The 23,194-nt window shown below is 42.0% G+C and overlaps 2 protein-coding genes across 2 annotated transcripts in view; one reads left to right on the top strand and one right to left on the bottom strand.

The window, feature by feature from the left end:
* Nucleotides 1-684: 684 nt before the first annotated feature.
* Nucleotides 685-22,787, bottom strand: LOC148300558 (tyrosine-protein phosphatase 69D-like). Its single transcript, XM_088274615.1, has 26 exons — nt 22,497-22,787; nt 19,871-20,009; nt 17,266-17,534; nt 16,785-16,925; nt 15,948-16,090; nt 14,784-15,009; nt 14,128-14,360; nt 13,843-14,040; nt 13,568-13,753; nt 12,739-12,893; nt 12,268-12,405; nt 11,731-11,919; nt 11,417-11,532; nt 10,471-11,343; nt 10,266-10,381; nt 9,963-10,087; nt 9,735-9,882; nt 9,119-9,295; nt 8,158-8,372; nt 7,887-7,987; nt 7,324-7,811; nt 6,807-6,981; nt 6,604-6,719; nt 6,396-6,527; nt 5,923-6,210; nt 685-5,844 (listed from the first exon to the last, which is right to left on the bottom strand). Exons 1-26 carry the CDS (start codon nt 22,573-22,575, stop codon nt 5,767-5,769), a joined length of 5,244 nt encoding a protein of 1,747 aa, XP_088130741.1. The 5' UTR covers nt 22,576-22,787; the 3' UTR covers nt 685-5,766.
* Nucleotides 18,595-23,194, top strand: part of LOC148300557 (IQ motif and SEC7 domain-containing protein 3-like) — a 111,541-nt gene continuing 106,941 nt past the window's right edge. Inside the window, exon 1 of the mRNA XM_088274619.1 lies at nt 18,595-18,715. The gene's annotated coding sequence lies outside the window, so the exon portion shown is untranslated. The remainder of the gene's footprint in view (nt 18,716-23,194) is intronic.

Below are 23,194 nucleotides of genomic sequence, written 5' to 3'. Positions count from 1 at the left end.
ATATATTTTTTCAATAATGGTAAAACTTTAATCATGTTCCACAGGCGCCGTGGCTTATTGGGTAAACGCTCAACTGCGAAACTGGCGTCGCAGGTTCGAGTCCCGCCAAGTTCAAAATAAATTCAAGAATGATTTATTTTCAATTGGCCTGGATATTTGTGATGTATTTTTTACATTTACCTTCCCTATCCTTACTATCCTACCTGCAGACAAGCCTCTAATAGAGGCTTTGCGGGTTATTCCTTTTTTTTAAAAATCATAGTATAATTCAAATAAGCTTTTCTTGTAACCCTAAAAAAGTTATTAATATAATTTTATCAGTCAAAATGATCGCTTAGCAATTCAGAAGTTAATCCTCTTCTTTTTTCTCGATCCTGTGGATTGGTCTGCAGCAACAAATGACACCTCCTTCGCCACTCCTGTCTGTTTTGCGAAACCCTCTTCAGCTCCTCATACGACGAACAGCTCGTGTCCTCGTTTAAGTCGCAAAGATATTCGCGGCGTGAACGTCCTCTGGCGTTTGTTCCCTTTTAGGTGTTAATGACATTCACCAAAACACGGTCTAAACACAATTTTATTCTATAACTGAGTTTTATTAGTTTATTATAGAAAAGTAAAAGCATTTTTATAATGTTATAATATGCATTCTAATCGGCGTCTAAAATGAATAGAAGTGAAACAAGGTTACATTAAAAATTCGTTTATTTTACACATAAATAAATATCAATAATTATTACCAGTTCTTCAAAATAATGCGGTGACGAGTCATTATTATTTTACAATATAAACTGAGGACAGTTCAGCATCGACACTGATCACCTGATCACCACCGGTACATACATATTTGGTTTGTATAACTTCCTTTCTCTGACTTAATATACGTTCCCCTCCAATCTTTTCCACTGAAAGGAAAACTCCATATAAAAGGGCCCAATAAATCATCTGTCAAATAAACATACTGAATTTTGTACGGCTGTTTCATAAATTCATGTTTAGATGTTGTTGGTGCTTATCTGGGACATTATACAAAGCACTTCTTGACAGAAAGGCAAATTGATATACATAATTCCAAAAAAATATAATTTTAACGCAGTTTAATATAAATAAAGGAATTAATATAGATGATCTTTTAGATTAAAAATGTGTTTTTAAATAATCAATTGTTTTTAGATGATCATATTTAAGGTTTGCAATTTAAATATTGAGGCGACTTCTGGAAGTTTATAAAATAAAACTAAAACTTTGTTTTTAACCAATTATGATCTAGGTTTTCTTTTTCTATATGACATTGATTGATTACAACAAAAAATATTATTTTTAGCTGTATATTTACTTATATTATTTGGCCAGTGATCGATTATATCAAAATCATTATCAATATCAATTGGGCTATGTAAATTACTCACTTAAAATAATGAATATTTATTACGATAATATGCAATTCTACTAAGAAAATTATTGTAAGTAGTGAACTGACCTAATGAACTTTTTATGTGTCTGATGTTTCAATTTTCAATTCAAACCCTTATCCGCATCCCAATGGTGCATAGGGCACTGCATTATACAAAGACAGTGTTATCTTGATCGTTAACACACGAAGGAAAGGTGATCAGCCCTCCGCTTCAGGTACCAGTCCTGGGTAATATTGAATAAATATTAGAGTGAAAAAATCACTTATATTTATTTGGCCCCCTCTGGGAATCGAACCCGGGACCACCAGAATGGTAGCCGAGCGTGCTGACCACCACGGAGGCGGTCTGATGTAAACAACAAAATTGTTTGGCATGCCTCTGTATGTACACAACTGAAATTTTAGTTCGCCAGTTCACTTTTAGGGTACGAAATGTATCAATTTGCTTTCCACTGAAGAAATACCACAAGATAATACTCAGAAACAACCACCAACTGCAAACAAAAACAGCTGCAGATATGTAAATCAATTGATTTATTTTATTAATATGGATTTTAAAAAATTAGCTTTGAAAATCAAAAGTAATTGTCTTGACGAAGAGACTGGTATGTCTCGAAACCGGTAGACACAAAAATCTCGGTGAGTGGTTATATACTAATATTATTAACATTTTTCTAAAAAAATAAATAAGTAATTATTTTTACTGGGCCCTCAATGGTTTCCACAATAGTAACACCAATTCATATTTTGATACTTATGTAAAAAAAAGTTATTGATTTGTGGAGATTGGTTCCAAACCAAGCTATAATACTTTTTTAATACAGGCAACATTTGATTGAATATATAAAATTATTATTATTATTAATGTGTTTTCAATTGCGAGAATATAAAAAATAAAAATTTAAAGCAGTGTTTGGCACTCACTCTGTCTTCCATATAAATGAAAAATTGTCATGCGCTATAGATGAGGATCTCGCACTTCTTAGTTCCATTTGCGAATTATTTTTTAGATACATAGTTTTTTCACATTTAAATAATACCTTTTTATAGGAATGTAAACTTTATTTTTCCTTAATAAGATGGCGATCGAAGGTTATTTTTGCTAATTTTTTATTATAGCTCGTTTTGGAATGAAGCTCCACATTCCTCACAAAGTGAACACTCCATATTGCTTTGTGTTTTATCGATGGGATTAAACGTGGACTTAAACCGAATCTTAAATAAGTTAGCGAGGACGAGTGCGCGTCCGTTAAAGTTAATCATTAACCGATTGCTATTTAAAATATCACGGTCGACCAGTCGCCGAGTGGACATTTAGAGATAACTTCCGTCTATGAATATCAAATCCATCCGAGTCCGGCCGGTACTGTCGCACTCGGAGGTTTGGTATTCACCGATGGATTATGCGCCGATGAATGATTCAAGCTCCCGAGATTGCTATTCGTAAAAAAATAACTTCAATTTATTCCTAGTGCCTTACGCAACACCGCTCGCGATAGGTGTACATAAATGTGGCAAATTCCGATTTAAAATTACAATTGAATCTACAAGTAATGTGGATTTCCAGACATTTTTCTTATTGTTACGCTATGTATTCCTGATTTTATTTGAGCACAGGACAGTATCGAGTACATATTTCATAAATAAATATTTCTAAAGCGAGTAAAAGTTTGCGAATTATCATGCAAAGAAAGCTTATTGCGCCTCGCTACATTGCAATATTTCTGTTTTCTTAAAGAAAACACAAATAAAATATTTTTTCTTTTATATTCACAAAAAAAAATACTCATAATGTCACACCTGACGCTATTAAACCCTGTTGCAATCTGCATAAAAGGATATTTTTGAATATTTATTTTGAATATTTGTAATCGACGATCGATCCGACACGGCGCCCTGAGAACCATCGGGATCAGAACAAAAGACAGGTAGGTGGAAAACTGAAGTACAAAATATTTATGAGAAAATTTAATAAATTTGTGACTGTAAATGTAAGATGAAAAAAGTAATTGCATTTTGAAAAGCGCAACGGGTGTGACATAACCTATGGATACATTCCCATCTTGTGTTTATAAAATGCATAAAAAATACAACAGTTAAACGGCGAATTGTATTTTTTGTTTTATTCTTACATTGTGCTTTCGGGGAAGAAATGTAGAGGTTACTAGTTCACTAAGACGCATTATATAATAAGGAGTATTCTCTTTACGTAAAATTATCTCCCCTAACGTTCGGAGGTTAGTTTAAACAAAGTAAAAAAATAATATTGTTCACTGCGATTTCGTCACTTGATAAACAAAACATGTTAGTCTACTAATATTAACACAGATTAACATTATTGGTAAACTCGCAACTTGCGACAACGTCTCTTCTCAGCAACATTGTGTATTCATTACTCCAAAGTTCGTATTTCCATACAGTTTTTTTACCGTAAAGGCAATTTGCACATTGACAATGAAATTTGTGTATGCGCCGACAGCGAGAATGTCACAACTCGGGCTGCATCTCCAGCTGGGTCAACATAAAAATCAACTCGTCGCCGGGATTTTGTTCAACATTTTCAGATTGTCTTTCACAGTTCAATGAAATTTAGAAGAAAAAAATCCTAAATATATTTCTCTTTTTGAAATGATTACCAAATGTAATAATAACACGTTTTAGTTTATAAAGTTACGGAACAATAATATACTATTATTTTTACCCGTAAAATCATAAAACCACAAGTTGCGAGTATACCATTACAATCTACATTACTGTTAATAAAATAAAAATATATCACTCGGTCACAATGCTCATTTAACGCATTCTACATTGGAATACCTGAGATTCGTAACGATTCGTAAAAAAGGATTAAATTTAAACAATCGCTATAGTGACCATAGAACGACTCGAATAATAGTAATTATGTTTGCAGGCGGAAGAAGACAAATAAATGGCCTAACTTAATTTCAAATAGCGACTAGAAAAACAACTAAGTATTTCGACTCAAATATCTGCGCTCGGAGACGTGCTGAATCCAATGATTGGATATAATAAACCATGTGATGTGATGAGACGTGATGGAAGTAGCACCAACATTGGGGTGAGGTGGAACTGGATTTGTTGAAATGGGGAGGTGTTCCCGACAACTTGTACCGTTTGTGATAGTTATTAATATTGATCCTCGTAACAATCTGTGCTTTCACAATATTTTCCTTTCCTCGCCTAATAAGCTTTCTATTATCTTTGCATGGATCCGATGCGACGCTCTATGGACATCGGGTGACGATAGAGAGCGGAAGAATAAAATAACAATTGTAATTCAATCGGGTTAATTTTTTACTCGATTCATTAATAAGACCATAAAATCATTTATTTTATCACATATAATTTGTAAATCAATCTGTAAAAATGTATTATAGAAAGTCATTAATTCGCTCCAACTCTACCACCAATCATATCACAACTCTCTTTTTTTTTCAAATTAATGATTTGGCAGTCACCCGGTGAAAGGATGTTTCTGCCAGAGTCAAGTATTATTTTTATTTACAAACAAAAAAGAACAGAAAATAATAACAATCAATACAAAATTTCATAGTTTAAAAGCGTACAACTCTGGTTTTAGACTATGTCAAAATGAATCCAATTTGGTAGTCAACATTTTGGTCAGCTAAAAGTGTTTCACAACCATAAATATCTCAGGATGAAGCTGTGAATATTTGTATCAAGCTGAAGAAATGACCGAACCGAACATTACAGTACAAATGAAGCCCGTCAATGGACGCGAGGATCAGTATTAATGACTACACCTACAGTAGCGGGTGTTACGCTGGCCAGATTACTCTTGTCATCCGACACAAACTTGTAAACTTAGCTTACGGTGAGTACAGTCGTGTTTGTGTCCAATGGGACTCTGCGTATGGCACATACAAAGGAGGTATATAATCTGACACGTCTCCAACAAGGGAGACACAGTTAACGGGACCGAACAATTCCTTGCAGAAATGGGACTCGTTTTAGTGGATAATTAATGAAAATGGCACTGAATAAATCTGGAAGCGATATAACGGTAAGGACACCTCCCGGACATACAAAATATAACATTTTCGGGTTACAAAATTACATTTAAAATCCTAACATTTCTCATCTAAATTCAGTTATTAAAAAATACAAAACCTAACAACATGCTGTATTATTAGTAAATGGGCTAAATTGGTATATTTTCCTTAAATTTAAATATCAAATGTTAAAAAAGTCGTAATATATTAAATGTAATATCATACAAAAATAAATAAAAACGATAAACCTAGTGATGATCGACGGACACTACGCTACCAGACTGGGGTCGGGTCACACGGGTCCGGGCCGCCGGGGGCCTAGCTGTCCCCCGCGCCCAGCAAGTTGTGCAGCTCCGCGTAGTTCAGGATGGCTCGGTGCAGGAACTCGTACTGCAGCTGCGGAGCGGACACACGGGTTACTAGGGGCCTACCCGGTACTCGGTAGGTGTGGCGGGCCACAGAGAGTATACTCACGAAGGTGTCCAGGCAGCCCATGCGCTGCGTGCGCAGCTTGCGCGTGACGGTGGCCACGTCCACGCGCCGCTCGGTGAGCAGCTGCGTGACGAGGATGCTGAGCGCCACGAACATGGAGGAGCGCTCCGTGCCGAGGCTGCAGTGCACGAGCAGCGGCGGCGCGGCGGGCGGCGCGGCCCCGCTCTGCCCGACCAGCTCCGTGATGCCCCGCGTCACCTCCGGCACCTGCCCGCTCACCGTGGGCCACCCGTGGTACTGCAGCTGCGTCACCCGCGCACTCTCCTGGTTCTGTAGGCACACACACACAAACAAATTTATCTAATTCCTGTATGGCTGATACAGGAAGTGATGTCTTAGTCCACATGGGCTTTGGCTTATCCACTACTATTAATGCTTTAGTTTTAGGAACCGACGGGTCAGAATTATAATTGATATGAAGGATACGACCAGAAAGAGACGGAGAAAGGTATTACCTTAGTGTTGGTGACCTGGAACTCTCTGCGGGTGTAGTATGGACAGGACTCGCTCTGCAGGTAGCTCACGGTGATGTGTTCGTAGGTGATGTCCTGGTCGTCCCAGTAGCGAGGGCACTTGCCTTCGCCGAGCTGAAACACATCCACCGTACAGTACAGACTGCTGACCCCACTCTTGCATCGGGCGGAGCGGGCCGGCGGTACTCACCTCGCTGAGCATCACGATAGTAGAGATCCCTTGCTCCGACACCATTCTCCAGAAGTCCGCTATGGTGTTGGGGAGGGGGTCCTGGGCCACTATGTACGACTCTGAATTGTCATAACCTGCAAACATAATCAAATTGGACTGTGGTGGGCTCGTGTTCCGGCAGTGTACTATAGACCGTACTAGAGACAGAGGGAGGCACTGACCTTCTATAAAGGAGGCGTTGATGTAGGTGGAGTGCTCCCTGGTGGGCAGGGGGGCGAGGATGACGCGGTTGTGGTCGTACGGCAGCACGGCCTCGGAGCGGTTCTTGGCGGCGTGCTCGGGCGCGCTGCCCGCCTCGCTAGCACGTTCTATTTCCGCTATGGCCAGTGACTTTTTCTACAAGATAACACCGAAAAAACAATCTTTATTGCGCAAAATTTTCTAACAATACATAATAATAAAGTACAAATGTACAGACACGATTTTCCTAGTCTGTTAGCCTCTGATTTCCGGTTATTCCGTTATATTAATTCGATAGCACCTCTTGCCGAGATTCATCGAAATTAATTGATACAATTACAACTTGTTGGTCATAACTGTATCGCTGTTGAGCAATAGGCAAGCCACTAGACGGTTATTATTATTAAAGAATAAACATTACGTTGAAACTTACTTTTAAATACATATGTGAAAAATCATTCCTACGAGAGAGATATAATGGAAGTTCGAGAGAGTCACCATGTAGTTGAGCAGCATGAAGTCGGCCTCCATGGCGCAGATGGCCTTGCCCTCACCGGTCTGGCGCAGGCGGTCCAGCTCGGCCTTGAGGCGCGGCAGTGGGATCTCGCGGTCCCCGTAGGAGGCGTGGTCCAGCAGCGCCCGGTACACGAAGGCGTACTGCTTGAGCGACTGCACCAGGAAATTACGCTGGCGCCGCAGGTCGCACACGGTGTTGAACACAGCCGCCTGCCCCTCGGCCGCCAGCTGCTCCAGCAAGTGGTCCAGCGCCACCAGCGTGCCCGTGCGCCCCACGCCCGCCGAGCAGTGCACCAGCACCGCGCGCCCGCTGCTCGCCTCGCGCACCCGCTTGATGAACTTCAGGATGGCGTGCGGGTGCTCGGGCGCCACAAAGTCCTTCCACATCAGGAAGTGGTACTGCTTCACCACGCGCTCCTCGCAGGCGCCGCCCGCCGCGCCGTTCCCGTTCCCGTTGCTCATGTCGCCCACTGGAACACACAGAGCCGCGTGAGGACCGCCCGACGGGTGTACGACAGACGAAGGAGCAAGCGCTAGCACAGTACCTCCGTTCTTCTTCACCCCGTTGGCCTCGATGATCTCGCCGTCGCCGTTTGACACGGGCTGCTTGCTGATCCTCAGCTCTCGGATGATGTAGTCGGAATATCTTAAAAATACACAATTTTCTTAGCTCGCAACATACATTTGCAACACAACCCATCCGTTACATTCTTTATAAAATACCTAGTCAGACTATTTGGTTCAATTAGGTTGATACGCAAAGGAAATTGTAGAAACGGTAATTGGATAATGTTCTCACAGAGATGGTGCAAGTACCTCTTCTCGCCCTGGTGCGTGACGTGGATGTTGCCCGCGTACACCTTGTCGGCGTGGTGCTGGTCCGGCCAGTACTTGGCGCACTTGACCTTGGAGTACTCCTCCAGGTTGGTGAGCATGACCACCAGCTCCAGGTTGTGCTCCCAGATCATGCGCCAGAAGTCGTGCACCGTCACGTCCGTGGGGCCCTGCGCGCAGATGAACTTCTTCCTCTCCTGGACCACGATGGACAATCATACGGAATTAGATACGGATCCGACTGCCTAGTTATCCATCTTCTATCCCGACATTTCAGCATAATGTCACTTGCGTGATCAAACTGCCTCGAAGACCCGTTCTTGACCTTTTCAATTGTACCTGTCTGAGCTTGCACATTCCTTTCTATTTATTTTCCATTCTTACACCCATCAACATTTCAACATTCAATCTACTTCCATAATTTGCATGTCATGCACGCAGTGCAATCACACTTTTAATCCCTTGTATTTTTGCATGAATTGTTTTATTACAACAGATATCAAACAAATCATTTAGGTGATACATTTTCCATTTAAGCTCTGAAGGAGTAAAGTATTTAATATGATGTGTAATAACTGCAAAGCAAACATTTGTACCATGTGTCTCTCTCTTACTTACAAACACACGATACATATGGCTAACGAGATGGAAATATATTTTGTCAAATTATGGCACCGCCAAGATCAGCATTTTACCGTCAATATCTGCAGTATGAAGAATTCGCTACGTTTTAACTAAAATATCAAGTATGTAGGTAAAATTAAGTAAGCAGTAATGTATATATGTGTATGGATGGTGGGTTGTCGCCCTTTTATCTGTTTGATAAGTGGGCAGGCAGTAATAAAATGAATTAAAAACATTTAAATAAGTTGAAGATAAAGAGAGATGGTAAAAAAAGAGGAGGAGGTTCCGCAGGGAAGGAGGTACGGGTATGGGTCCTCACCTTGTAGCCCAGTACAACGTTAGCGTTGATGTAGTCGCTCCCTTGGATGCCGTCCAGCAAGGACAACTTGACTCTGGTCTGGTCGTACGCCTTGATGTCCGGATAACGATTCTTGCCCTGATTCTCCTTGGCCTCGGAGGCTTCGGTGGTCCGGTCCGGAAAGGAATCCGGCAAGAGCTGTAACACATACGGCGACTGCCGTTATACTTCACTTCTATCCGGCACATCGCAAGCTCTAAAACATATTTTCCCCAGCAAATGTCCATCAATTGGATTTGGAAAATGAGATCTTCCATCGACCATACTCGACCATGCACAATGACACATGATCCATCCCTTTGTCAAAAGTATCATTTTATATTGTTATGAAAATATAAACAATTAGTTGTTTTACAGTGCGAACAAATGTTTTTACACATGCTGCACATACAAATGTTGTGTATGTACCTACGGGGATGAAGAGTAATTATATAACAAGTGCCTGATTTCCTACAAGACAACATAACGAGGCATCGAGCAAGGTAATACGCATTTAGTAGAAAATAAGTTAGCGAGAGTTGCAGCCAATAAGTAGATAAAATACAATATGAAACAATGCTGCGAAGGTCCAACATACCTCGAACTCTTGCTGAAAGCCGTAGCCCGAGTCAGTCTGCCTCTCGGTGTAGGCCTCGAGCAGGTTTTCCTTGGAGATGGGCGGCATGTCGGGGGGGCTGTGCGACACCAGCTGGTGCCGCCCTCCGCGCAGACCTTGGTATATATTCCTGGAACACGCCATATTACTCAACCCAGGGAAAACATGGCTAACGAGTTACGCTCAGTAAACAAGCGTGCGGGTGTTTACCTCAGCGTAGTCTGCAGGGTGTTCATCTCCACGCCATGTTGCGGCTCCTTGCGGCGAACGTGAGCGTGGAATGCGCAGAATATTATCATCAACAGCAGCATTATGGCCACGGCAACAGCGAACCCCTACAAACACAAATAGCGCGTCACTCACCCGACAGAGAGGAGGATAGAGCGGGACAATCGAGGAGTTACACGATAACACATTGCAACAGAAACAAAATTTACAGAAAATGTAAAAAAAAGGATGGCCAGCAGTTTATGGAAGGTTCACCATTAAAACGAAATCAATAAACGAACGTACCTTTAATAATGCAGTCTCAAATATGCTGTCTCCTGTTGGGATGTCATCAGGTCCAGGGTTCAGTACGGAGAAGTAGTTACTGTAGACCGGAGCCCACTCTGTTCCCTCCGAATGAACTGGAAACATCAACGGTCAGTTACTCGCCATGTGTCCGTATGCCAAACTCTTAACCGCCATACGGAGAGATGAAGAAAATATAGCTTACCCAGCAGTTCCACGAATCCCGTGTAATTGGAGTCGATATCTAGCTGGCCATCGAAGATCTGGCTGGAGGAGTCCTCCGGAAGGAGCGCGGAGTCCGCGGATCCCTCCTCGGGCGCCGGGCTCGCGACCGCGGCCTGCTCGGCGTCACCCTTGTGCTCCTTCTGCTCCTGCAGCTTCCTGAGGCGCTCGTTCCTGCCCTGGTTCTGGTCCGAGCGCGCGATGCCCTCCTGGCTGGCCTCCAGCTTGGTGGGCGTCTCGTTGGCCAGGTCCACCATGAGCTTGGCGAAGTTGTCCGTCTCCTCCACCTGCCGCTTCCAGACGGCGTGGCGGGAATACAGACCGACTCGAGACTCGATATTGCCCGCGTCCCTGGCGACCATTTTGTGCTTGCCCAAATATTGTGAATCGTCGCCTGCAAACGCTCGCCTATCTTCCTCGCTATTTGCTTTAGAAGGACGCATCACAAACTCTTCCACATCTTCCTCGTCATTATTCGTCCAAACTACGTCGTCTTCTTCAAATTCCAGACTATCGTCACTTTTATTGTCTGCGTAATCATTTTTGAGTCGGTCATCCTTCCAGTCTTGTTTCTCGGTATTGTCCCGTAAGCTCTCCAGTGTCCCGGGTTTGTTCTGGTGGGAGATTCTCCTGTTGATATAAAAGTCATCGTCCAGGGTGAACTTCTTTTCGTCATTGTACCCGACCACCGGATTCTGTTTCTCCAGGGTATTATCGGGCTGAGAGTTTTGGTAATCTTGCAGATCCTGGAGGGCCAATTTCTTGGCTGTTTCGTCCGTCGGGAATTGCCTTCGGATCTTCTTTTTCTTTTTAGCAGGTTTGCTATTGTCAGATTCGTTCTTCTCGGTGGAGGCAGCTGGAAGAAGACGATATTGCGGGGTTTAACTTTATCAAGGGATAATAAACAATTTGATTTTTAGGAAACTTACGGTAATCTTCGTCGACGCTCTCGGTGGTGGTGGCTTCTGCGGGTTCCTCCTGCAGCACCGTGGTGGTCGGGACGGCCGTAGTGGTAACGGGGTCAGTCTTGGCATCAGCGAGCGCTCTGTAAAATCGAGGAACGAAAAGTTAAGCTGTTTAAAACTAGAAATAAACTATACATACTTCTAAATATATCGAGAGAAAACACATTAGAATACTCAATCCGGCTGATTAGTTCTCCAGTAGATAGTGCGTATTCGCTTCGAGAAATCTCTCAAATCTGGTGTTCCGAGAATACAACTCACTGAGGAAGATGACTCACTTCTCTCTCCGCTCCACCTCCTGCACGTCCACGATCTCGGTGAGCAGCTCCTCTTGCGAGGGCGGGGTGGGGAGCGCGGCGGGGCGCGGGGCGAGGCTGGCGCAGCGCCCGCACTGCCGCACCGACGCCGGGTCCCCCGCATTCAGGGACGTGCCATCGCCCAGGATCACCTCCGAGGGCAGGGTGTTGCTGCAACACAAACGGATCGAGCCAATCTCATCAATTCAATGTGTTCATAAATAAAATTCCACCCGGCATATATTAATGGGATACAGATGACATAGGTGATGATAGAGGGTAAGGAAATTACTGTTCTTACAACAAACTTTGATGTAAGATTCAATAGTTTGTTGTAATTTAGATGTAAGAATGAAAAACAGTGGCATCGAGCCGATGGTGAAGATAGGAGGTCTAGTCTAGGTGGAGAGGGGAGAGAGCTAGCAGGTCTTCACAGACTTGTGTCATCGTACAAGTTTAACTGCGCTGCCATGGATTACAGGCGAGCGGCCTTTGCAATGATATTGGAGGCGTGCGTACCTGGTGAAGATCTCGGCGAGGTAGGCCCCTGCGGCGGAGCGGGCGCTGTGCACCTGGCGGTACGAGGACACGGCCAGGTGCTCCGGGGACGGCATGTCGGCCAGCCGCTGAGAGTTCTTCATGCGTACCAGGAATACTCTGTATGACCGATAACAAAATTACTTAAAAAATATTGTTCCCAGGCATAATTTTGCAAAAGTTGATGCCAATTCAAAACAGACTCCACACAACGCGAGCAAAACTACCCAAGTCACAGAGTATTTTCTTCTCCGTCTTATTCCTCATTAGGTTGTGACCCTTGTGGAAGCAATGACTCTTCTCCAGTTATCACTTGACTGCGCCGCACGTAGCGCTTCAAACACCGAGTATTATAAGAGCTAACATCAGGGTATAGTAAAAGCATTCCGGATCCCTGATGATCACGAGAGAGGCAGTGTTCGACTAACAGCAAGGACTCGGTGAATAGTTCACCTGTAGCAGCAGATGGCCCCGTTGCGCTCGCTGATGCGCGGCATGTAGAGGCGGAACAGCCAGCGCCCGTCGTACTCGCGGACCTTGTCCCAGCGGAGGCTCTGCAGGGAGTCGCGCGGGGGCACCGACGGAGGCGTCGTGCACCAAACTGTCACCTGGAAAGTGTACATACGTTATCGTTGATTCGCACACATCATGGGAAAAAACTTCTAACTTAAAAAACAAAAGCTTGTAACTTCCAGACTAACACATTACAAATGGAACTTGTGTTTATCCTCTTTTGCCGCCCTCCGTGATCTGACATGATGGTTTTGTCTCTGAGGTTTTGCGCTTTAGCTGGCATACGAATGGGAGCTGGCATAATTGAGATATTAAATACTGCCATTCTATCCCATACAATTTAATAGTTTAAGCACATGTTCTTGGATCGTTATTGTCTGTTGAATATTGTTGTTAAATTTTTACAGCAGTCATTTATCCCCGAGAAGGCTTATTTTGTCTGAGGGTTTGGGATGAATCCCACTATGGTCGTACATACCCTTAAGGGATGCACATAACGTCCATTGTCACATTTGTTCATTCCGACAGAAATTCTTGGAAATGTACCACGCCAATTCGGGCCCGCATTGCTATAGGAATGATGATGAATTTCAAATTAACACCAATCAAGTTAACCAATCACAATATTTATAAATATGCAAAAAATTAAAGACTTTAGATACAAATGTCTGACAGAAAGTAAATAAATAATAGAGCATGGTTAGCTCGCTCGAGGAACCAAACTCGGTTTCCTTCCGCCTGCCGTGAGCACGCTAGCATCGTCAGTTACCGGTTCCCCGGGCCTCTTGGTCCTGGTGACTGCGCTGATCTTCACGGTGAAGTTGGTGTTGGGCGCCATGTTCTCGAAGCGGGTGGAGTTGGCGGTGGCCTGCACGTGCCGGATCTTGGGGCCCCACGAGAGACTCTCTAGGTTGCCGTCCGCGTTCAGGAACGACGCGTTGCTGAACAACTCCACCTGGAAGCGGACATTCACTGGTGATTTGTAGGATGTCATTGGGTAGTCGGTTGGACCGCCCCGCCTGAAGCGAGACCGGGCGCACTCACGTTGTAGCGGATGACCTTCCCGTTGGGGGTGGCGGGCGGCAGCCAGGTGGCGTACAGCATGGCGGTGCCGCTCACCGGGTCGTAGCGGCACACGAGCGCGGCGCCCGAAGGCGGGCCGGCCGCGCCGTCCATGGTGGACCCGTTCACGGGCTGGCTCCACGCGCCGCACTCCTTCGTCAGCTCCGAGCACGACCGCACCTGCACATACGCACATTCAGCATCCTAATAAACACGTCTCAGTACGTTGTATGGCAAAGTAGGAGAATGATTATAAGACTGCGTCACCTTGAAGATGTAGCTGGTGTCGGGCGTGAGGTTGTCGAACATGTAGGGCAGGTTGCGGTAGTTGCCCGAGTGCACGGCCTCCTTGTCGGCCGTGTCGGGGCGCCCGGGCTCGCGCGCCAGCAGCTCGTAGTAGTGCACGTACTCCGCCAGCGGCTCCGGCGGCGCACTCCAGCCCACCGTCACCGAGGACATGGTGAACCCCTTCACCACCAGCGACGGCACGAACCGGGGATCTGACAAGGACCGTTATACTAATAACACTAGTTTATATAATATACCAAGACTAATTTCTCTTCTTCTGCACCCGATGGTGCATAGGGCACTGCATCATATGAAAGCAGTGTTATCTTGATCGTTAAAATATAAAGGAAGGGTGATAAGCCCTCCGCTTCAGGTACCAGTCCAGGGTCAATATTGAATAAATATTAGTGAAAAAAATCACTTCTATTTATTTGATCCTCCCCCCCCCTGGAACCGAACCAGGGACCTCCAGTACGTTAGCCGAGCGTGCTGACTATTACGCTACAGAGGCGGACAAATTTTATTTTTATTTTTCCGTCTCTCTAAACCCAAAGAATGAATGAATACATGTCACTTTTGGAGCAATCAGGAATTGAATCTCTTGTTACCGTAACACAAAAGGTGGGTAATCCTACCTTCGTCGAGGGTGGTGATCCAGCGCGGATCGGCGTAGGGCGGGCCGTACCCCTGCGAGTTCTTGGCCAGCATCTTGAGCTGGTAGGTCACGCCCGACTCCAGGTCCGACACCACGAACTGCGTGCTCAGCGGGCTGATGGGGCTCGAGTGGTAGGTCCACGTCTCCGTGCCGTTCTTGCGCAGCTGCAGGCTGTACGCCTCCACCGGCGAGTTGCCATCGTTCACCTGGGATCACAAGTCGTAGAAATTATAAAACGGAACAAAATGACGCTGACACCGCGACCTACTACACTGCCACACTTCATCTGGGAAGAGAAATCGTACAAATTTTAAATTGGCATAAAAACATCATTGATACCACGAGACAATGTACTAAGGTTGAGTGAATTCCCATTAATTTATCCAGGAACGTGAGTCATACAAAGTGTGAAATAAAATATATAGACATTGTAATCAAACTGAGCTGTGATCAAGCTGAGACAAGCATTATCAATAAAATTAAAAAAGGTGTGTTGAGATGGTTTGGACATGGTAGAACGAATGAGTGAGGAAAGAACGGTAAAACAAATGAGGCGAATGTAATTGGAAAAAGAAGCAGAGGAAGGCCGAGAAAAACTTGGCATGATCAAGTATGCCAAATACTTGATAAGTGGTCAGGTTAGGAGTCGAAACAATCGGCGGGTATGTATGAGGAGATGCATGAACGTGGAAGAGGCGAAGAATGTTTGCAAGGACAGAGTGGTGTGGCGTTCTATTCGCTCCGCCTACCCCTGCGGAGCAGCGGCATGATGGTAAGTTAATTAGTTAGTAATCAAACTAATTATAGGGGGTAAAATCTGCCTGCAAGCAGCAACCGACTGAAGGAAATGGGAAAAAAAAAGAAGAGGCCTATATCCAGCATTGGAGGGCAGAGGGCTCATGAAGAGGAAGAAGAATCAAACTTAGGCAACATTCGTAGAGGTAGGCCCACTTATATAGCATAATAGTTGAGCAACAATGGATTTTAAACATTTTAAAATCGTCTATACTTTCCGCGTGGGCAAACTATATTTCAGAGACTGTTTTTAACTCTCCCGAATTACACCGGTCTCAGTTGCCTCAGTTACTCCGTATTTAGCTTTCACACATATGTTTTCCACGTATTCTTACTAATTATTACTTACAGTCCAGTTGAGGTAGATCTTCCTGGCGCCGACGGCCTTCATGAAGTCGATGCTGATCTGCGGCTTCTCCAGCACCAGCAGCTCCACCCTCTCCACCACCATCTGGTTCAGCATGGCGTCCCGGACTCCGCACAGGTACGTTCCTGAGTTTCAAATTTACAAAAATGTTGATGGATTTTCTCTCTCCTGTCTTATTTTGCAAATGTGACTTTAACCTTTAGACGGACATGCGCCGCGTGCAAAAAGGGTAGCGCCCTGCCCGAGCATTTTTGTGAAATATTCGCGTGACTTGCTACCTACGCGTAGCTGTTATAAAAATAATTAAATCCCTAAAATTAGTCGTCCTATTTAGGTAAAATAAAAAGCGTTATCAAAATAAAATATTGTTTATAATAATTTACCGTAATAAAGCAGCTTTGTTGTATTACGGTCTACTTTATAAAACACGACGCATCTCCCAAGAGTCAACCTTGTGATGCAGGTACAAATACTAATATTACGCATGATGACTGAAATATTTATCGGAACCAAAAATAAAATAATGGATCAGTATCTCAAAGATATTCATATTTTTAATACTATTGTCATATATCAGCGTAATCCAATAGTGAAATGCATCACAATCAACCGGTCCTGTATGGGATCGATTGGCATTGAACGACGCAAATCCGGGTTCCCGTAAAGGACCACTGGGGGGCTAAAGGTTAATGAGCAATAAAGGAAGAAATATCTCCCGCATCATCCTGGGCTTGCCTTGTCTCGGTTAAACTACCTCGTTTAGACCTCGGTTAAATTAGCCGCATCGTGTATGAAGGAGGAAAGAGTCGGCGCACTGACCGTTGTCCTTCCGGGAGATGTCAGCCAGCTTGAGAGAGCCGTTGATGTGGGTCTCGTTGATCTGCACCGACAGCTGGTTCTCCTGAGGGAGCTTGGCCATCTCTTTATCTTTGCGCCACTTCACTTCCGTCAGATTGAATCCTGCAATAAATCACCGACACTGTGGATATGTCCAATATTCAAGAATCTTGTCTACAAATTGATTTGAAACTACTAATAGTACTACTAGTTCGTCTAGAGGCTAATTCACTCGCACGTGCCTTATAATATTTACAAGTTTTAAAAGCAAAACGGAACGGATGTTCAAACAAGGACAGAATGGTAAACATTAGCAAATAAAGGACCTGTAAAGTCCAAACATCCATTACCTATCCATGTAAACACAGGAACAACTGGCACAAAAAGTAAATAAAAATCCGCAGCAATGTAGTCACGCTGCAGGATATTATTTAGTGCAAAGAGAAATCGATTCGGTACTAACCCTCGAAGATGCAGTAGATGACGGCCGTGGAGGAGGGCAGGGCGCGCACGGGGCCCGGAGAGGCGCCCGCGGCGCGCGCCGGCAGCGACAGGTCGAGCGCGAGCGCGCCCTCGCGTGCCTCGCCTGCGCCCGGCGAGCGCGCGCGGCACGCGTAGCGTCCGTGCTGAGCGCGCGTGGCGTGCGCCACGTGCAGCCGCGCCAGCACACCGCGCGCGCGGTTACCGTCCGCGTCCACCGACAGCGTCACGTTCTGCAGGGACGAGCGGTACCTGGAATTCAAAATAACGGTCTCTCTCGATTCAAGCTGCATTCACGCACTGCTGGATTATAATATGGCGGGATTATTAATTTCGAATATTATTTTAAATATAGAGCGTATCGCATAAACTGAACGAGCGATAATGTTTAAATGATTCACCACTACTATTTCTGAATTGCGTTTTTTTAATTTTAAATCTTGAATTATTGCGTTAACCGCCCTACCTGTACGAACATACGTGATATGTCCGCTGTATTATAACTCGAATGCAACAAGTCTCATCCTGTACATTCAGGTATAAAAAAGAATACCCGCAATTATAGAAATGTTTGTAATATGTCAACTACTCGACGAATACGTCATACGGCGCGTTAAGTATTTGAGGTCAATATCGCTGGCTAGCTCATTTGTTGAATATGTCGAGATTATATTCGATACATGTATTTATAAAAATATCCAATAGAATATTATAACAAAAAACTATCCGGTCACATCTTATGTTGAGAACCTCTGACTCACAATGAATATAAAAAGGGTCATAAATAGGTCTATTGTTTAAAATTTTTGTCTGGTACATTGTTAACAAGCATTGTCGTTGAGAAATAATATGAAAAAAAACTGACGATTTTTAACCTACTTTTTTAATAACCCAAAGATTAAAACGACATTTTACCAAAATTTGAGAAACAAATATAAAAAAAAAACTTTATAAACTATTTAAATGAGTTTACTTCAATATTAAATAGATTGGCTTGGTAAAATTTTTGCAGTTTGCTCACGAAATATAAATGACTTGAAGGAAAATATTTTTACAATTAAAAATTGGGATTTATTATCAAAATGTAAAATCTTGTACAAAATTTTTGAACACTCTTTTTATCTATGGTTATTTACTTCATCAAAATGAAAGCTGACACTTTGTTCTCGCAGTCATACAACGTAAACAACTCCTACGAAAATCTAATTTAAAATCTCTTTCATATCAAGCTACATTATGGAATAAACTGAAAAATCATACAATTAAAATAATAATAATAATACTTAAAATAGTTAAAGGAAGAATAAACCCTATACATCATAAGAAGGTAAAAATTAAGCAAAACCTTTTTTTTTAAATACATTAAATAAAAATGCTACCACTCTTTGGTCGGCCTGACTGAGTCAGCAGTTACATCAATCATAATATCCAAGGTAAAAACTATTTGATTTTTCATAAGATAATAAAACTGTCCAGTGATATGATCCAACGATATCGTTTGGAACAACTTTATTTGCCAACAATGAATACAGTTGGTGTTTACATAAGTACAGATGTGGATGTCAATACAACGCAATGGCGATTTGCTGTTTGCATTCCATCAACCTGCTTTCGGGATTTACGCGTCGTCATTGCCATCTTTTAAATAACGAACAATTGTTCATTTTATATGTATCACGATTAATCATTAGTCAACTGGGAATCATTCTCTGGCTTTTCTCGCTGACTAATTTTTATTCTTACTAAGTAAAGCTGCATTTCATATAATAAAACAACCACATAGTTTTTTTTCCACTTTTATTGTACCAGTGACCGGATTTTGTCATTACCAATATCATCAGACTGGGACAGACCAGTCTGATAATGTTGGTAACAACAAAACCAGCTCACTGGTCAAAAAAAAGAAGTGTGGAAAAAACTGTACAGTTGTTTTTTATTATTATATATAACACAAGTTTTGCTTTACTGAATAGATGGCATCGAGTTATCAATATAAATTTATTTTAATTTTGAGTAAATACAATTACTAAATTTATGTATCAAATGTTAAATCAAACAGTTTTGAGTTTACTTGTTGTATTTTATTGTTAGAAAAGCACATAAATATCAATTTTGTGATTATTGTTTCACCTAGTTATGGCATTTTCAAACAAATGTTCAACATTCAATGGAAAATGACATAACTAGGCGAAACAATTGTCACGAAATTGATTTTTATGTGTTTTTCTAACAATAAAATACAACTTAGTAGACTCGAAAAATCAGCGTTGGATTTAACATTTAATGCATAAATTAAAATGGAGTTCTACAAATTAAACGTCAAATCTATAAACAATTAGTATATACCACTATTTCTTGAAATCTATTGCGACACGTGTTTCGAAGCATTCAGCATCATTTTCAAACACCATACACGGTTGAAAATGGATAGATTTTACCACAAAGTTACTGGAAAATATAAATTGACTTTACGACGACTTATGAATCCGCGTTAATGCAGGACCGGTCCTTGAAGCTTGGCGCGGGGAGTGCTGCTTGATAAAAGGAACATTTGAATAAACACAAAATGGATGTTGGGTTGGACTCACTGCTTGCCATCCATGAGGATGGGCGTGTCGTGGAAGGTCCACTCCACGACGGCGTCGGCGGGGGTGATGACGCAGGAGAGGGTGGCGTTGGTCCCCAGGTGACCCTCCGCTTTCACCTGGATTATTTCCGGAATCACCTCTGCAAGATACAAACAAAACAATTATTCATATACAACATTTTGAGTTTTTCCAAATACTTCTTCTTCTTCTTTTTGTAGATCCTAGGGATCTGTTTGTGTCTCCGCATGTCGCTCTTGGGATGTCGACTCCCAGCTGTCTTTCCATCTTTTCGGAGGTCTGCCTGGGGGTCTGCGTCCTTCAGGGTTGCCTTGGAGGGCGATATGTGGAAGTCTGTCTTCTGACATTCTGTTTATATGTTCCTTCCAGTATCGCCTTCGTGTCGACCCCACCTCATGATATCCTCCGTCTTACACATGCTTCGAATGTCGGTATTTCTTACTCGGTCTCGCAATGTGTTTTCGGTTATGGATCGGAGAGTCTTCATCTCGGAGGTTCCAAGCCGAGATTTTGTTCTGGAAGTATCTGCTCTTGCCTCAATCGCGTAAGTGGCTATTATAATAATAATAATTTGTGTAGCGCCATTTTCGTAAAACACTACCTCAAGGGCGCTTATAAAAACAATATTGGTCGAACACATGTTCACAAATCACATGTTCACATGTTTCCAAATACATGTTCACAAATCTGGATTATCTCTAAAGGTGGGGACTGACGGGAGTATTTCGTCGTAACGTAAAGTCATTTGTGGCGAGCGCTCCGACTATGGATGGAGCGCTCGGCTCACTGTGCTGACTATACAAATGCTCGCATCGTGGCGTGTTACGTTACAACCAAATGGCTCCGGTCAGTCCCCACCATTATATAACTCCTAATAGGAGATAATCCAGAACAAGTATTTGGACACACTCAAAATCATATAAATAAATTGACTGGTAAAATTATAAGCTAAAATAAAAAATTTTAAAGGATATTTTCTACCGTTTCTCATGTATGTGATTATAATCCAAGATTCGGACCTCACGTACAAATAAAAGAGTTTCCGCTCTATAAAAAGCTTCTTTCATCTCACCATAGATGTCTAGTGAAATTCTAGTGATTCAAACACATGTTTCGAATTTGAACAATACGTATAGAAGTTCCAAGAAGTTGTTGTGTGGCTGTCAATCATGGGTAGAATTGGTGAATGTTACACGTGTGTAAGGTGATCACTTAAACCAGCCTATGATGGTCGTAAGCATTGTTAATACCCAAACATCCATATTCTTCGTCATGTTTGTTGAGATGTCAAAAAATAATATAATAATATAAATTATTCATATTTTGCATGACCTGTTGGACTTCTGCATGTCAGATATCCAGTGACCAACTATACAGACTGTACTGTTATATTTTTTAATTAAGATTTACTTAGTAAATACCACTATTTCTTAAAATCTACAGTGACACGTGTTTTAAAGCATTCCGCATCATTTTCAAACCCGTTTTTTAAGCTTTCATTAAAAATTGATGATTTTACCACAAAGTGACTGTCGAATCAATTAATGAAATGTACTGTTATATATAAAATTTTCATGACGGTGTTATGCAAACGTTATTCTTCTTTTACTTTAGTTTTTACCCTTGAAAAGTGTTCTAACTGGTGTCTAGTTATTTATTATTCTTATTTTTTACATTTAATTTTAAAATATTACAATTAAATAGAACAAACAAAAACTGATGACTACTCTAAAACATCAAATTTACAGTTAGAGACATTTTACACTCATTGTTATCAATCTTAAAAAAATACCTTTTCATTATTCGTTTTAAAATTAATAGTTGAGTAATATATCCAAAATAAAAACACGGTTTTTGTTGGATTGAATTCTACATTTCTTTATGTATATTTTAATACGTGACGCGTTTCGTCTTCTTAGGACATTATCAAACACTTTTATCAAACATTAGTGTTTGATAATGTCCTAAGAAGACGAAATGCGTCACGTATTGAAATATACATAAATAAATATAGAATTCAATCCAACAAAAACCGTGTTTTATTTTGGATATATTACCCAACAATTCAATATGGAATTCTTCCAACTGTCTGCAGTTACAATAAATACATTAAAATTAATAATCGTTTTGAATATAAAATCGACAGTATATAAACAAAACAAAGTCAAAATGAAGTGATTTCACAGTGCAAACAACTTTAGTCTCAATGTGAGAAAATACGACAGACGAGTCGGTCAACATTAGGGAAACCTTTTTATGAATCAAAAACAAAACGCGTTTGCTTTTCTTATCAGTTTATTTAGTGGAGAAGATAAAAACCGCAAAGAGGGCCGGTCACTGTCCACACATAACAAAACATTCGGCAGATAAACATGGAAACGTGGAGCCGAGATAAAACAGGGACGTTATGCCGTCTCGTTGTTAGTCAACACGCGCGGCGGGATATCCCAATAACGAATAATGAATGTATATTATTGCGCGGAAGCGACACATTTAAGACAACAATGTCTATACATCTGTATACAAAGCGAATCTAGATACCGCAATTTACTAATAATAACCGCGCGGTTTATGCAAATACGTAATAATGAACACACTCTTTACTCACCATTCGCAAAAATATTGCGGAAATGTATGATAAACAACACGTAAAGACCTAATAAAAACCATCTCGCGCACAGTCCCATTGTGATGGCGGATGCTTTATTAAGTTCGGTTTTCACCTAAAGTCACCGCCTCGTGTAAAAGTTAGGCACTAAACTAAGAGGGTAATTCGCACATATTTTTTCCGAGTGTCCGGTATCACACAACTTTGGATATTTACACATAAATAATAATAAAAACTGCCCCAGCCCCTAGCTGACACCCACAAGCCGTGCGCAATCCCATAGATTTAAATGACGTAGATGGTAGATGAGAATGGCTGAGGACTAAGCCAGCACGTAAGCGAGCGTTTACGCTTTTTAAAACCCCAATTATTATTATTTTTTAGGTTGATTTGGTTCATTCAAAATATAGTCATATCTTTATCAAATTAAAATAAAGTTTTTCTTCTAAAAAATCCAGCAAAAAATAAGCGAATTGATTGATTTTTAGTGATACATTGAAAACGAATTCGGAAAACTTCGGCCGTGTACGCGAAGACACGATACAATATTTAGGTAGGTACCTCAATAACAGACGCGTTTCTACACAAGCGACCGGGCTTATAAGGTCGCATTGAATGTGCATTTTGTTAGTCGAAACATTACTAGAAAGCTTCGTGTTATATATGCTACAGCGCATGTCGGAGATAATCTGGTCCAT

This window comes from Brachycentrus maculatus, unplaced genomic scaffold (genome assembly GCF_059751285.1).
Source record: "Brachycentrus maculatus isolate JH-2025_06_01 unplaced genomic scaffold, ASM5975128v1 h1tg000693l, whole genome shotgun sequence".
Taxonomy (NCBI): domain Eukaryota; kingdom Metazoa; phylum Arthropoda; class Insecta; order Trichoptera; family Brachycentridae; genus Brachycentrus; species Brachycentrus maculatus.
This window is presented reverse-complemented; position numbering and strand designations above follow the sequence as displayed.

Coding starts and splice junctions, on each gene's coding strand:
- LOC148300558 (XM_088274615.1), bottom strand. CDS start 22,575: ATGGGACTGTGCGCGAGATGGTTTTTATTAGGTCTTTACGTGTTGTTT. Junction 14,041..14,127: donor ACACCAGCTACATCTTCAAG/GTGACGCAGTCT, acceptor GCGTATGTGCAG/GTGCGGTCGTGCTCGGAGCT. Junction 6,211..6,395: donor TCCAGGTCACCAACACTAAG/GTAATACCTTTC, acceptor GTGTGCCTACAG/AACCAGGAGAGTGCGCGGGT.